The following is a 14,846-nucleotide window of genomic DNA, read 5'->3' as shown; positions in this document are numbered from 1 at the left end:
GCGAGACAGTTTCAGTAGGCTGGCGCCGAATGAGAGCCATCCATCCAGATGACCCTGCGTCATGGTGACAAATTCATTTGGGACCTATGCAGGACCCAATCAGGGATAAGCTTCTGTCTTATTAGAAAGACTCTTTCTGTAAAGCTGCCACACTATCTATGTGAATCTCACTCAGAGAGGACGCTAACTGCTCTGCTACAGCACTCAAATTATAATCACACCTCTCACCAAACGGTGGCCTGGATGAATAATTTCAACACAATAAAAGCCAGACAGAAGAATGCAGCCGGCTACTAGGTAGTAAACTGATTCTGATTTGACAGAAGTCAAAGTGAAATATCATAATTTGAGCAAATGTGAGCAGAAATATCAGCAGTGCTGTGGTGCAAGAATGCCGTGCAGACAGAAGAGAGAGCAATTGAGGCCATTGTTGCATCAATGGCACATTTTAAAATATGCACTAATCATCAAAACGTCTCTTTAAAATATTCCAACCCTCCCCTGCCGAAGAGTCTGCGGCTGCACGCTGGGATCATTAAACTGTGAAGCGCTTTTCTAATGAGGAGATAAGCAGCTAATTTGAAGTTAGCTAATGTGAGGACTCCTGCTAGACTACTGACTGTCTATCTGCAAATTTTGAACTCCAGACCGGCTGGGAAAAAGAGGTGAAGGGAGGTTTTGTTTAAGCAATTTACATTTGGTCTTCTTACTCGTAGCGCAACTGTCACAGAAGATAACAAGGTCAAGTGAACATATTGAGTTTTAGGTGCTCATTCACCTGGAGAATTGCTGCTGCAGGGAGACGATCTGTGCCCGGCCCAGCTCAGATTCCTCCGTCACTTCTCGGAGACGCTTCTCGCTCTCTAGACGCAGGCGTCGCTCTTCCTCTAGCTCATGGATCAGCTTTTCTCGCTGCGGAGGCAAACATAAACACATTGGTTTGAACATGACTGCGTGCCAGCCCCACTATGGTAATTTATAATAATAATTTAAAATCAACTCTCAAACACATTTTTTTTTTTAGTTCAGAGAAAAATCAAATGACCTCACCAAAATTTTAGCGGTCCATTCCCCTCCAAAAGTGTGGAAACAGTGACGCCGATTCCTTTATCTTCATTAAGCTTTTAATTCCAAAAATTTAAATCTTGATCCGATAACTTTGTTTTGTCATACAATTTAGATGGAGTAGATTTTGGAAATATATGTAATATGTCTGTTGTAATTTGATTCTTCTTTTTTAAAAGGGTTTCTGCTTGTTAATGCTTTTTCTGAAATGTAGAAGTGCTTCACAATTTGTCTCATTGTTTTGAACTTCTAGTCCACCTTAGAGAGGAACTAATTGTCAGTTTAAAACATTCCACTTCTTATTCCTGATAAGATCCATTATTATTTTGGTGTAGAGTTTTGGGTTGCAGCATGATGAAGTATCTCAATATCAACTTGAGTGCATCTTACTGTATTGGTAACATACTACGGATATTTGCACAGCTCTGCACTCTTCCTTGAAAAGCATAGTGAATAAAGTGGGGCTTCACTGAGTGAAAATGTTCTTAATTGCCTTTAGGGACGCTCATTTTTTTCCGCATTGCTACCGCAGTATATGTGGCAAGGTTAGACATTTATAATTCTCTGACTAAACTGCAGTACTTCTCTATACTTGGCGTGTTTGGAAGAAACACATTAATAAGACAGCCAAGAATTGTTTTGACAGTAATTGCGGAACAAATAATCTCCTTTATAATGTCTGTGGTCTTAGTCAATATTGCTGCTTACATCAATGAAGATAAATGAGCCCATGCTAAAATAAGCCAAGCTAGCACAAGCTATGACATCGACTCTTGTGTCACAGATACGTTTGTATGCATGCAAACTTTTACATTTCCAATTGTTTCATCAGTCCGTAAAACCTATTCCCATCATTTTTCAGGCTCGTTACGCCAAATAGGCCTACCTGTTCTTTCTGCTCATGAGTGAGTTGCATCTATTGGTGTAGCTGCTGTACTTTTGGTCACGAAATCAGCTGCAAACAGTAGATTGCGATACCTTTACTCTTGCCCCCTGGAGATTCTAACTGATGTAACCAAACAGTTGTTCCGGGGGGTTATTGAAGCGTTCACAATCTTTCTTCCATCAACTGCTGCTGTTTTCTACCCGGGCAACAGTTTCTGCACCTTAAGGACATTCAAAGCTCTTGTACTCGCTATGACAAATGTTTGGAATGACTCATATTCATCTTTTGATGTTCACAGCAAAAAAGGGAGTTATTAAGGGGCGAGCATATATTCTTGGAAGAACTCCCACCGATACCTCAAAAAGAACCTGAGTTGACATCAAATACATTAGATGGAAGTTGCACACAAACAAACCAGCTGCGATGAAAAAAATACCCTCCTTGCCAAAGGTAAAAATTCTGAGATGAAAGTAAATAACGATGACATTTAATACTTAGTGTTGCAAGTTTAGCTGTTTTTAAAGGGGCTCACTTTGCTCCTATCAAAGAAAGTTCACACAAAATGTCAAACTACATCACAGCTTCAATCTTTCACTGCCGTGGAGGCTTTGTGCTGCACTTCGGTAGGAAATGCACCCTCCCCCCTCCTTGGACTTGATATTGACACAGAAGCTCAAAAGGGCAAAAAAAAAGACTTGTTGCATAAAGTCCGCTTTGTGCCGTCTTAACCAGTTTTATCAGTCTCTCTCTCACTCGAGACATGTCTGAAATTAAATCTTTGTTCCCCCTTTAATTGGATTTTTCTGTCAGATGGCCTGAGGTATCTGATGCCCAATGAGAACCATCCTCAAACTGCTCTTCAGACACTCCTCTGGTTGAGCGTTTGAAGTCATCTGTTAATTACTGTGGCAGATTGATGCTGGGAAAATTTTCCGGCTTCTCGTGGCTTCCTTCACAAGCGGCATCCATCTGCCCTCAAGGCTGGCCGGCGCTCCTCACGTGAAATTCAAGTATTTAAGATTAAAACAAAAGACTAATTCACTCGATTAATTACTCAAATCATAAAATAATCAGTTAACTACAGCTGATTGAGGGTTTGACTACATTGTTTTATTCCATCTACCTTCTGGTATTTTATCAACCATCTTTTTCATGTACCTTCTTAGAAATGTTCTATGCACATGTGAAAATTAGCAGTAGTGCACTTTAAGCAATTCACCCCTCGCCTCGTATCTGCAATAATGATATTAAATGTATGAGTAAAAAAAAAAAAAAACGTCACCAAACCTTGAAAGATATGTGAATTTGTACTGTACTGTTTAATTCCTCATCTTTGTTTGTTAAATCTGCGAAGCAAAGTGACAGTGAGAGATGAAGAACAGCACAAACTGCTAAAAATACATAAGTATGCACTGCATATAGTGTAAGAAAATTGGTTAAAAAAAGGGAAACAAATTTGTCAAAGAACTAACTTAATAAATTAACCTTTTAAGACAATAATACTTTTTATAGTCGTGTTCTAAAATCATGTTCATATTTTATTACACAAGCGTTTGAGGGAATTACTGCAATTCAATGTTCCCTGTAACTCAATCATTGAGACAGACTACCTGTACTGTACTGAATGTTGTTGAAGTTTAATTTCCTGCAATCTGTTAAAAGCCTTCGCAGAGCCGTTAGCAGAAAAGCACGAGCCCGACATCTAGCGGTGAAATTAAGGAGACGCACGTAAATTTAGTGAGGCCAATGTGGCTGCACTTAGACGTGAGAGGGTCATCCATACATCCATTTTCAATACCGCCTATCCTCAATTGTGTCACAGGCGTGATTTAGCCTATCCCAGCTATCATTTGGAGTGAGAGGCGGGTCGCCAGCTAATTGCAGGGCACAGACAACCATTCCCAGTCACATTCACACCTTAGGGCAAATTAGTTTTGAATTAACCCAGCATGCACATTTGTGGGATGTGGGAAGAAAACCCAGACAAAGACGGGGAGGACTCACAAACACTACACAGGGAAAATAAGGAACATCACATTCCAATTCATTCAATTCTGCAAATTACTCAACGTGCAGTGGCCTGTTTTGCAGTAACCACACAAGGCAAATGCCACTAATGTTGTGTGGCGCAGAACAGTTCACTCACAAAGGCACTTTTTTTTTTCCTGTGGAATCCATTAGGGCATGAATACTGAACCCAAGACACAATTTAAAACCATTGTGCGGTCTTGTCGCGGTTGTAAATTGGTGGCTACTACAGTACGTGTAACAGCTCTTTACACAGCACAGATGCTCGCCCTGTCGAAAGTAATGGCTGTTATAAATCCAGATGCAAAAAAAAAAAAGAAAAGAAAAAAACCTGCAACATCACCCATGCCTTACAGCGAAACCCCTGCACCTGAACACAGAGCAAACTTCTTCATTTTGTTATGGCGCACAACAACTTCTTTGCAAACGTGCAAGAAAGCGAAACGGGTGAAAATGGAACTTGAAAGACAAAGCTGCTCATAATACAAAAGACAAAAGCCTTTTCTTCATGTATTAAGGTGCACTGTGTTGTTGCGCGTCCCTCATGGAACAGTAGCCTTTGTTATTTTTTGTTGCCCACATGGCCCAAGTGAAAGCAGCCATGTCTACCGACAGACTGATGCCAAGAATCTCAATAACAAGGCGGGATTTACAGTCTTATTCCAGTAAAAGCTCTCGATAGCTTTACTTCAATCTATAATTTTGATGGTTTAACCAGGCAGGGAGGCTGTTAAAGCCGACATTACCATATCTTTATGCTGTGGCCAGAAATCCACAGCAATACATCAGACTGAAATGTTTTATGCCAACGCCCTACCATGACTTTTATTCCTTGGAGTATTCGTTAATGGCACGCAGCTAACCTGTTTGAGAACATTTATTTCAGTTCAACCAACGACAGCTACAAAAAAAAAAAATGCTTTCGCTCGCTGTCGTCATGTGTAATATTGTCTTCTGCCTGTAGAGCACGCAATTTTGCTGGAGTAACAAATCCCCCCCTAAAAAAAAAATCCTCCCAAACATCACAGGGCGGTGAAAAAAATAAAAAACACATCAAAGCAATTGGAAAAGCAATTTCTAAACTGGCCTTGGGATGGCTTTTTATCTGCTAAGCAATATTCAGAAGTTTCAATAAACTCAGCTTGGGCCTTTGAGGATCAGATATGACCTCCATCACAGACAAGGCCAGTTTCATTTCCGGGATGATAAAAAGGCACCACCCATCTAGAGGTGAATCAATTTATCAGTGTGACCATACAACGCTCAGAATTGAACAGACTGCACGAGGACGCAGATTACGTATAGAGACCCTGCTGGTTACGTTGTAATTGTATTAGCTGAAGCAGGGGCCAGCATGAACTCTGCATCTGAAACTGCTCTACATTAGAAGGTAATGGTGCCCATCCAAGATGAATTACTACAAGGCACAACAACCCCTCTTCCCCCACCTCACCCCAAGTGCCCAAAGAGCCACGGAGCATTGTAAATTAATTAGAAACCCTAGTCTCTGCCTGTAGTTCTGAATCCCATTTAGGAAGAGCTACATCAGCATGATCAGCTCAAGTGCACCGGCAGGCCCAGAATGTCCATCAATTGCTGTCTATCATCGAGTCCTAGTGTGTCCTCACTCATGCGGCATGCGGGTATAGTTTTCAGGGAGCTCAATAATCTCTTCATTACCTAGACCTTCGCCTTCACCCCCTCATTCAGATTCTAATCAAAGGGCCTGAAGCGGTTCTCTGGCTCGTTGCTAAAGCAAACATCAGGGACACAATACACCATAAAGGTTCTTAGTTCATTAATAATACATGCCAGTGGATTATGGGTGCGTGCATACGTGCGTGTGCGTTCATCAGCAGGACTGAATTCAAATGAAAGGGTACAACAAGGAAGATTTGGGGTGGCACATAGAATCTATTTGAATAAAGAGAAATCATCATGCTGTGATTTTATTGTTGCAGAAACTGCATATCAATTCAGTTCATGACTTTGAGGATAAAAACACGAGTGGACCGTCCCATATCATTAAAACTAGCTGTGTCCTCCTATTGTTTTCCATCTAAGCAAAAAAGTGCATTATTTTTGCAGCTCATGTATTGTCGAATTGTCCTAAATATGTGTTCTGTTCAGGGACGCACAGCATTAGGTACACTTGCACAATCTCAGCAGATCCAATACAGTCAATAAATGAATAAAAAAATCACGCTCACCAAAAAGCAAACAGTCAAAGAGGTTGTCATAAATTTGCATACTGAGTGTTGTCCTTAATATATTGGATACCTCTTTTAGGAAACATATGGGAGTCCAAATATTAGACACACCTGACAGTGTAATATAAACTACAACTATGATAACAAACAATACTTTATTTGATATTCTTCTTATTTCATATTTACTTTTTTATTTATTTTTTTCTTTGTCAAGACCTAGTTTGGATAGAGTTCCCCTTGGCCAAAACCAAGAAAATCTAATTAAGATACAGTACTGGACTGCACGAATAAAATGCACCAATAGAAATGGACAAGAATCATTATTTACTCAAAATAGCAAGGCTACAAACAATTTTTTTTTTACTACGAGTAGGAACTGTGAGTTGCACTTTCATGGATTTACGTCAATTCTTAACTGTCTCAAGGGGGCATGGATTCAATTATCACGGCAAGCCACTCCAAGAACAAGGAGCACTTCTATGAAACAACTTCCGACACTATATTATGGGAAGAATACACACTCCTCGGGAATACTGTATGCTAAATTATACCAGTAGCCATTTATCATTGCCAACGAGCGACCTTCTTCCACACCCACCCACAGGCGGGGGGGGTCATTCAGTCAGTGCCGTGACTGAGGGTGACGGCGTGCAGCGGCTGTCAGCGCTCGTCCACCGGTCAGGTCGATGTTTCCAAGGGGGAGGCAAGCTGAGGCCTGCGCTGCCCCTGGACGTGGATGATAAGACTCATGTGCTAAAACAGCACCTGAGTTCAACACCCCCCCCCCCCCCTCCACATACACACACAAGGCTACACTGTCACACATTTCAGCAACGGCTGTCAGAAAGATCACGAAGCCCTGTGAGACGTGTCTTTATCGACTCGACAAAAGAGCTTCATCTTAACGGTGCTGTTAATTGTCCTTTATTATCACTAAAGGACAATATATATATACGGTGATTAATCATGCTGTCATTGCTCATTTAATTACTACAAGTTACAGCGTAAGGAGTGGTTACAGTGATGCCATACTAATTGTTTAAAATAAACTCATGCAGTTGCACTTTTAGCCAGAGTGTTTGTACAATTTAAAAATGATTTGTAAAAAAAATACGGAAATAAATTAAATAAAGATTGCGGTGGCAGGAGACTTCTGCCTTTGACTGCACATACCAAACGAAAGAAAAAGCCTCAGTACTCGTGACAGTAATCATCACTAATTAATATTCCTGCAATGACTTTTGTTTTCCATCCATATGGACATGGAAGTAGTGGGGGGGGGGGGTCTTACCATTATGCAAGCACAGACAACTGCCTGGGGCTTTGAGGCTTCCAGGGCCCCTCAAACATTTCAGAAAGTCTGATCAATAAGGTTTTCTTTGTATGAATGCAATTAATATCATTTAACTTATTTCACAAACTTAAAATCGTATCAAAATTCATAACTATCACACTGTCATTAAGCATACGGCCTGAGGGCCGGACAACACAATACAGTAAAAGTTATTTCTCAATGAACGTAAGTGTTAGTGTTAATTTTGTCCTCTGGAGGGCAGAGTGACCGTCACTTTTTATATGATAATATGACCCAACTGCCCCTCAGAATATGACTGAGATGTGGAGTTGACTCACATGACTTGGACTCAAGTCATGAATTTCATGACTTTAGACTCGACTTGACAAAATGTCAAAAGACTCGAACTTGAACAGCAAATGACTCATGACTTCTCTTAGGGCAGAGCCCACCGACTTGGATGGAAAGACCTCAGCTTCCATCCATCTTCTCTACTGCTTATTCTATAGCTCAACATACCAAAGGTTATATTTCACTAAAGGAATTTCAGAATGATGTAACCACAATATTGATGTTTTCAATGGATAGCACTCAAGTGGAAGCGCCCCACCATATAAAACTTTTATTACATCTCTTTTCTTATCACAGTTACGACTCTTCTGGGCACACACATGTAAAGGAATTGACCAGGAGGTCACTCTTTCATACACTACCGTCTTGAATAAATGGCTTCATTAAAAAAAAAAAAAAAAGAGTGAGAAGGAAAAAAAAAGGTGTGACATAAATTAACAATAAATGTGGCAGTTGCATAAGTTGTACAATCCACAAAGTACTAATAGCACGACAATGATAGTTGATGTAACATTAAAGACATTGATTATTGTAATCTTGTTTTCTCTTGTGTTTTCGGAATTGAAGAAGACTAAAAGGACTTTGACAACTGTTATCAATCATATTTGTTTCGAGTGCCCCCCCCCCCCAATTTCTTATGGATTGGATACAGTCATTAAGAAAAACAAACCAATTTCGTGATAATTTCAACATGTTACTTTTATGAAATGAAGAATTTGAACTATCACAAAATGTGTTCTAGTGGCAAAGCATCCCTTTTTCACATCTACATTTGTCTTGACATCTTTTATTGCTCAAATTCAGTCAAGTGCGGCCTCAACCGTCAGGCCAAACCTTGACAGCAGCACCTGTGTGTGTATGCTGTCTCTTCGGCTGACGTATCAGCGTGTCCACAGACCTCAAAGAAAAATAAAGCTCCCGAGGTTGAGATTGTTTCTTTTCACGTGTTGTTTACACAGCCGTTTCCAGTGGCCATAAACTTAGCTAACAGTCCAAATGCCTTTTTAATGGGGAGACACCCCCCCCCCACCCAACCCCAGCAATGCATGTAACACTCTCTTTATGAGTCTGCATGTGTACATGTGTTTTGAGGCTGACAGGAAACCTCACATCCTGTCCCCTCCCCAAATCGACTCAGACTGTGGCTTAAAAAAAAACAGTGGCCCTGCCCAGCACCACGCCTCTGGGAAGAATTCCAGAAGAAACCTAGAGAGAGGATGAGCCTGTTAATCAGCAGTTGGACTCAGAACAGATGAGCTTTTTAGGCACAGCCCTCAAAAAAACAAAAATGACCTCTGTCAAGATCTGTTTTTCTTGCAGGAGTTTTCAATTTGCATTACCAGACTGTGATGAAGTTCCAGCTGAACTAATATCAAATCCCTCTGGTGTGACAATAAAGTTTGCGAGTTCGCACCAGCAAATTGTTCAATAAGCTTCCAGTGATTCCCCCAAAAGATCCATAACCACAAGTTTTGTAAGGAGGTGCAGTCAGTAGTCACGTCTCACAACAGGAGCTCCACCTGAAACACAACATGCACTCAAGAGACCCGCATGATGTGCCGCTAACTGTGTGATGTCTCTACAGAGACATCCAGCGAGGTGACTACTATCTGCCTGGGATCTGTTCCCAACGAGGAGCATCACACGTCCTTTACTATTTAATCTTCTCTATTTAGCAGAGGAAGACGGGAGGGGCAAAGGATGGAAGTGGTTCACAAGTCGCTGCTGGCTTCCACTTTTCACCACGCAGCTATCTCCTCCATGCACCTTTTTTCCCCTTCCTAGTGCAGAGCTGCGATGCCTCCCAGGAATGCCAGAAAGCGACAGAAAACGAATGCGAGGGGACTCCAACTGGGATAATCCCAATTTCAAATGGTGCTTAGTGATACCCCCCTACCAGCTTCTGTCTTGTACAGATAACTCATCCCCCCTCTTGCCACCATGTGCATGCATACAACACACACACACACACACACACTCCTCCTAAGACATAATTAGCATGGTATGCGCCCGCTAGAGTTTGAGCAGCTCTCCGTGGCCAATGAGATGTTTTCCTTGGCGGAGGTCGGCGAGGTTAGTGTTACAGGAGGAGGCAATGACATAGATGCCACACAAAGAATTGCAGTGTGTGCACGTACACAGTGAGGAAACAGCAGCCGGGACACAGCTCCTGTATAGACTGACAAGGACAAGTATCCATTTGATATAGTTTGCCCTGAAGCAAAACCTGGAAAAAGCCTGTATAAGTGCATATGAATTTAATGGCCATGTATATTGCAAGATGGAGTGGCATGATGGCATGGAAGGGTCAGATAGAGGTCAGAGAAGGGTCAGAAGTGTGGGAAAACGACTCAATGTGACCTTGCTGGCATCAGCATTCATCTCCTTTTACGACATAATTAATGCTCACATTCTAATGTATATATGAACTTCCATGGTGATCACAGTATGCTGAAGGGCTTTTAACTAATACTCTGGTTGTGTGTATTGAAGTTATCAGCTGAACTGCATTGCATCACGGGGTTTGTTGGCCCTACGGTGTGACCTCCCCATTTGCACTGGGAAGCATTGCCTAGCATCAGGATTTTTGTCTGTAGCGTGTTTTATTTTAGATAATTTAATTCCCATGATCGTCTCCTATAGAACCAGTTGATGAGAAGGCGCCATGTGACTGACTCATGCAAAGTTGCTGCAGGGTACTTTACCATTGTTCCCTCACTCTTGCTCCGCGCGACTTCCCTCTGCAGGCGAGCCACGGCCAGTTTTTCCCTATACAAAAATGAGAGAAAGTGGGAAATAAGCAAAGTGACATGATGATTCCCCCACCACACATCCCCCAAAAGCTATCTTGCATTTTCCATTTATCGTCATTCAGAGGTCAGTTGATTTCACTAATTTAGGTCATCATGGATAATTAGAAACAGCAATCAACTACACAGTTCTTGCAGCTAAAACACTGTGTTGGCCTGTTTGAGTACATCAAGTAACTTTGTACTTTGTCATGAAAAAAAAATACTTAGAAAGACCATGGCACGCTCTCCTTCCTTCTTAAACATCCAACACGTGAACAAACCCAAAGAAAGAAATGAAATGTGTGGGTTAAAGCCGTTGTACACGTGGGACCATTCCAAATTGTTAACGGGATGACCGGGTAATAAAGCTTTATGTTTTACGGCCTCTCGAGAAGGCTAAACCGAATCAAGGTTCTGCAACAGTTTAGTCACGTTTTGTCTTGCATAGTCTTGGGTAGTCTGACTTTAAAAAAAAAAAAAAAAAAAAAACAAGTGTAGTGCAGAAATGAGTATCCAAATGATTATTGTTCCCCAAACATGTGACTTTAAACACTGAAACACTGAAAGAACTCTAAACTCAAGACTTTGCAAATCTCAACATGACCTCAGAGTTTCTCAGCTGTCTACATACCTGCCCGGGCAGAAACACCTGGTGATTAAAAAAATCAGCCGGGGAACTTTGCGACTCATTGATGAATGGTGTGTCTGGACTGAAACAATGAGGCTCCCTTTAAATGACAACAGATGTATTCCAGCAATGGCGGCATTGTTTAAAAAAAAAAAAAACAGTGAGGGAGTGACTAACCAAAGAAGAGCTATGGTGTAGAGTCTAAAGTGTGTGTGTCTGGGTGTGTGCACACTCATATCAGAGGCCTGAGGCAATTAAACTGTCTGCACCATGAACAACCTCAAAAAAAAAACAACAAAAAAAACACTTAACTCTCCAAGTACCACCATAATGAGGGCATTAAAATAAAGTAACAGGGCAGGCCTAATCATTCAAAATGAGCCATGTTTTATTCCTGAAAAAAGTAAATGTACTTGGTAGATATAGAAACATTTGAAAATAAAACGACCTACATGTTGATTCAATTAAAATCAATTGCTCTATAAGATCAAAGTGGAACTGCCCTTAAACTTAACTGTACGAAAAAATGCAGAGCAGAGCTAAAATGCTAATTATGTTTGATTGTATTATTAGATTTGAAATATATTTTATTTGTATTTAATTTAGCGATTCTTTCGCACATATGAAGGTTGTTGCAAATCCACGTGGCAAATCATGAAAGAACCAAGTGTGACCAGTTGCACAATGCTTTAATGATCCTGTCCACTTGTTCCACAACATTCCGTCTTGGTGGGGACCAGACGTCATTTCAACAATCTTGCAGTTTTTGTTTTGTTACACCGAGCTTGGCCTGGCGTCAGTCCACATTGTGTTACGTTCCAAGCTTAGCTCATGTGGGACCGTTCCACAAGCACCAGCAAACATCAGGTAATTGGAATTTAAATCTGTTTAAAGCCATTGTTGGCTCAAATAAAGATTTCCTTCCACATGTGAATGGGACTGATGTGGGATCGTAGAGCTCAAGTACAGTCAGCACTCAAAAAATTTGCTGGTCCAGGGATTCAGAATTCAGTTATCAATTCCAATAAAATCTATAGTATGCACATGAGCCAACACCACAAGTATGGCAAAGAATCACCAGATTGAATAAAACCAGTTCGTGGAATTAGGATATTTTCGCAACTAACTTGATTTTAATTGTATAAACAAAACGTGAATGTTTGAGTTTCTGAAATAAGTAATTCAATCATTTGTAATCTGTTGTTGTCTAGTTAAAAGTATGTATGTAGGAAAGTTAAATGCCAGCATTACCCAGATGTTTTTTTCTGAAAGTAATTCAAAACTAACACATAAGCAGTTTAACGTAGTACAATTGCAATGCAGTCATATTATTCATGAATGAATTACTTTCAGTGAAAAACAACTAAATGTAAGTTTGTCACAAAACATAAAAGTAGAGTTTTTATGTTTTACTTTTTACTCTTTTCCTACATTTGGGAAGGTTAAAATGGCATAAACATTGTCTACACTGTTCAGTAATATTTAGAAAAATGTTTTTAAAAATATTCCTCCAACGTCTTGACCCTGTTCTTTAATTTCAGTGGTTGCAAGCACCAGTACTTCACTCCTAATCTTTCTTGGTCGAGTGGCTCATATGTAGTTTGTGTAATATGGATAAAAGTGAACAAACCACATGACCACACTGAGAAGGTAGATCCCCATACACGTTCTTTGGATGTGGGCTGGTGGGTTCATCAATTTCATCATTATAATTCACGACGCCCAATTGCATCCATCATCAGGGTAATGACAACCGATCACAGCAAGAATGTAGACATATTGGACTTTGAACTGCATTGTGGGAGGTTCGCAAATGTTTCTGTTGCTGTCACTGCTTGTTTGTTGTTAATGGCAGAGAAACCCACATGAATGCACTCATTTAATCCCCTTTCGACAGAAAGAGGCTGACAGATTAAACATTGCAAAATGTTTCAGGCATATTGTACAATGCCGGAGTGTATATTTGTGTCAGACCTACAGAGAGGTATATCTCAAAATGTAGAATAGCTGATAAATATTTCCTCTATATTGTCACAGAGTTTGCAAGTGACCTCAACCTGTCATTTTGAGCCACAAGGGTACACAGGGTTGCACAAATGATTACACGTTGGCTATCGCTGCCATGCATTTATGTATTAGTATCTGTGCCCCCGCTGGGTTAAGAGCTCTGACGTGCACGCAATCCTGTGGCCCACATAGAGGTACTGGCTACATACTGGCTCTGGTTCAGCACCGGTCATTCCCACCCTTAATCGGCTAGTGACTGTTTACATAACTGTCAGATCCCATGCAAGACCCTCTTTGTGTGAGCCAGCGAGCCCGCCGAGGCATCCCTCACGGCAGTCAGTTAAATATCAATTTGTTTTAAACTTCCTGGTTATTTGGTTCTTCCTTGCCCAATTATACTTGGGATAATACGCTTGTAACACAGTCACAGCCCACTATCCAATGATGCTTAACAGTTTCCAGGAGCTGGGCAGAGAAAGCATAAAGTCAGCAAACACTCTTCTGTTTCAAGTGTCTGGGGGCTGGGCGTGTGGGGGGGCTCACACATCTGTGACCGCTCAATTGGTCCAAACCATCAGTGAGATGCACAATCTTAGACGGAGCCTCACCCGCAGCTGGACACCTCCTGTCTCCTGATGCTGACGCTGTGTGCGCTGGACAGCGGCAGAGAAACAAACGGGAGCCACATGTCAGCGGTGTACACACCCTTGCGGCTGGCAGGAGGGGCCTGATAAAGAAGGGCCTTACCTCACAGTAGCAGACCATTAATTATTGACTTGGTGAAATGTGAGGAGCGAGTGCACACAAAGAATCTCCTCATGCTAGAGGCGAATGTCTTTAGTCTGTACAGTAGCACATTCTGTATCATCATGTCAACTGTTTGTGTGCCCAAAGGCAAAGTAGATCAGGCTCTTGAGCTCATGGCTTGTTGCGCGGAGTCACACGGTGACATGATCCACATCAAAGGAGCTCAGAATTGTTTACACTTTTCTCACAGTGATAAAATCTGTACTTTCTTGACACTGGCTCAATTGATGATTTGCTTCTATCCATAAAAGATGCACTGACAAAGAAACAACAACACCATGACATTGATTTCAATGGTGAACCCTGATTGTTTTCCTCATGGAATATTGACCATACATATATAATTACAGGCAGAATGTTTGACTGACACGCAAGATAAGGATGAACCAATCATGGACTGCAATGTGTCTGGTTCTTTGGCTCCTCCCTCCTGTTGACATCAGAGAAATAAAAGATGCCAAACAGTAGTATGGTTGGAAAAAAATGATTTATGTACCGTATCTTACTGAATTGAATCATACAGATTGGGGAAAATGGGTTTCAGTTGATGAATGAACTAAGGAGAAATGTCTCCGCTTATGAAAGTTGTAACGCAATCTCAGCAAATTATCTGCAACATTAAAGAAATTGGTGGGCCCAACACAGGATCAAACAGATACACCAACCTCTCCAAAAACCACAAGCAGCAAAATACAAAAAGCAGGTACTTCTCCAAGACATCTCCTGAGTTGCAAAGCATGAGCTCAACTCCTTGTCAAGCGTGGCTAACAACCACCTC

The 14,846-nt window shown here is 41.1% G+C and overlaps 1 protein-coding gene across 2 annotated transcripts in view; it reads right to left on the bottom strand.

The window, feature by feature from the left end:
• The window catches only part of LOC133506120 (nck-associated protein 5-like), a 91,703-nt gene that overhangs the window by 42,161 nt on the left and 34,696 nt on the right, over window positions 1-14,846 (bottom strand). For both annotated transcript variants that reach the window (XM_061829916.1, XM_061829935.1), the window contains 2 exons: window positions 10,540-10,603; window positions 779-912 (listed from right to left, as the gene is read on the bottom strand). In XM_061829916.1, the coding sequence (XP_061685900.1) occupies window positions 779-912; window positions 10,540-10,603 (198 nt within the window). The remainder of the gene's footprint in view (window positions 1-778; window positions 913-10,539; window positions 10,604-14,846) is intronic.

The sequence above is a fragment of the Syngnathoides biaculeatus genome, chromosome 2 (genome assembly GCF_019802595.1).
Source record: "Syngnathoides biaculeatus isolate LvHL_M chromosome 2, ASM1980259v1, whole genome shotgun sequence".
Taxonomy (NCBI): Eukaryota; Metazoa; Chordata; class Actinopteri; order Syngnathiformes; family Syngnathidae; genus Syngnathoides; species Syngnathoides biaculeatus.
Note: the sequence above shows the minus strand (reverse complement) of the source record. Positions and strands in the feature narration are given on the sequence as shown.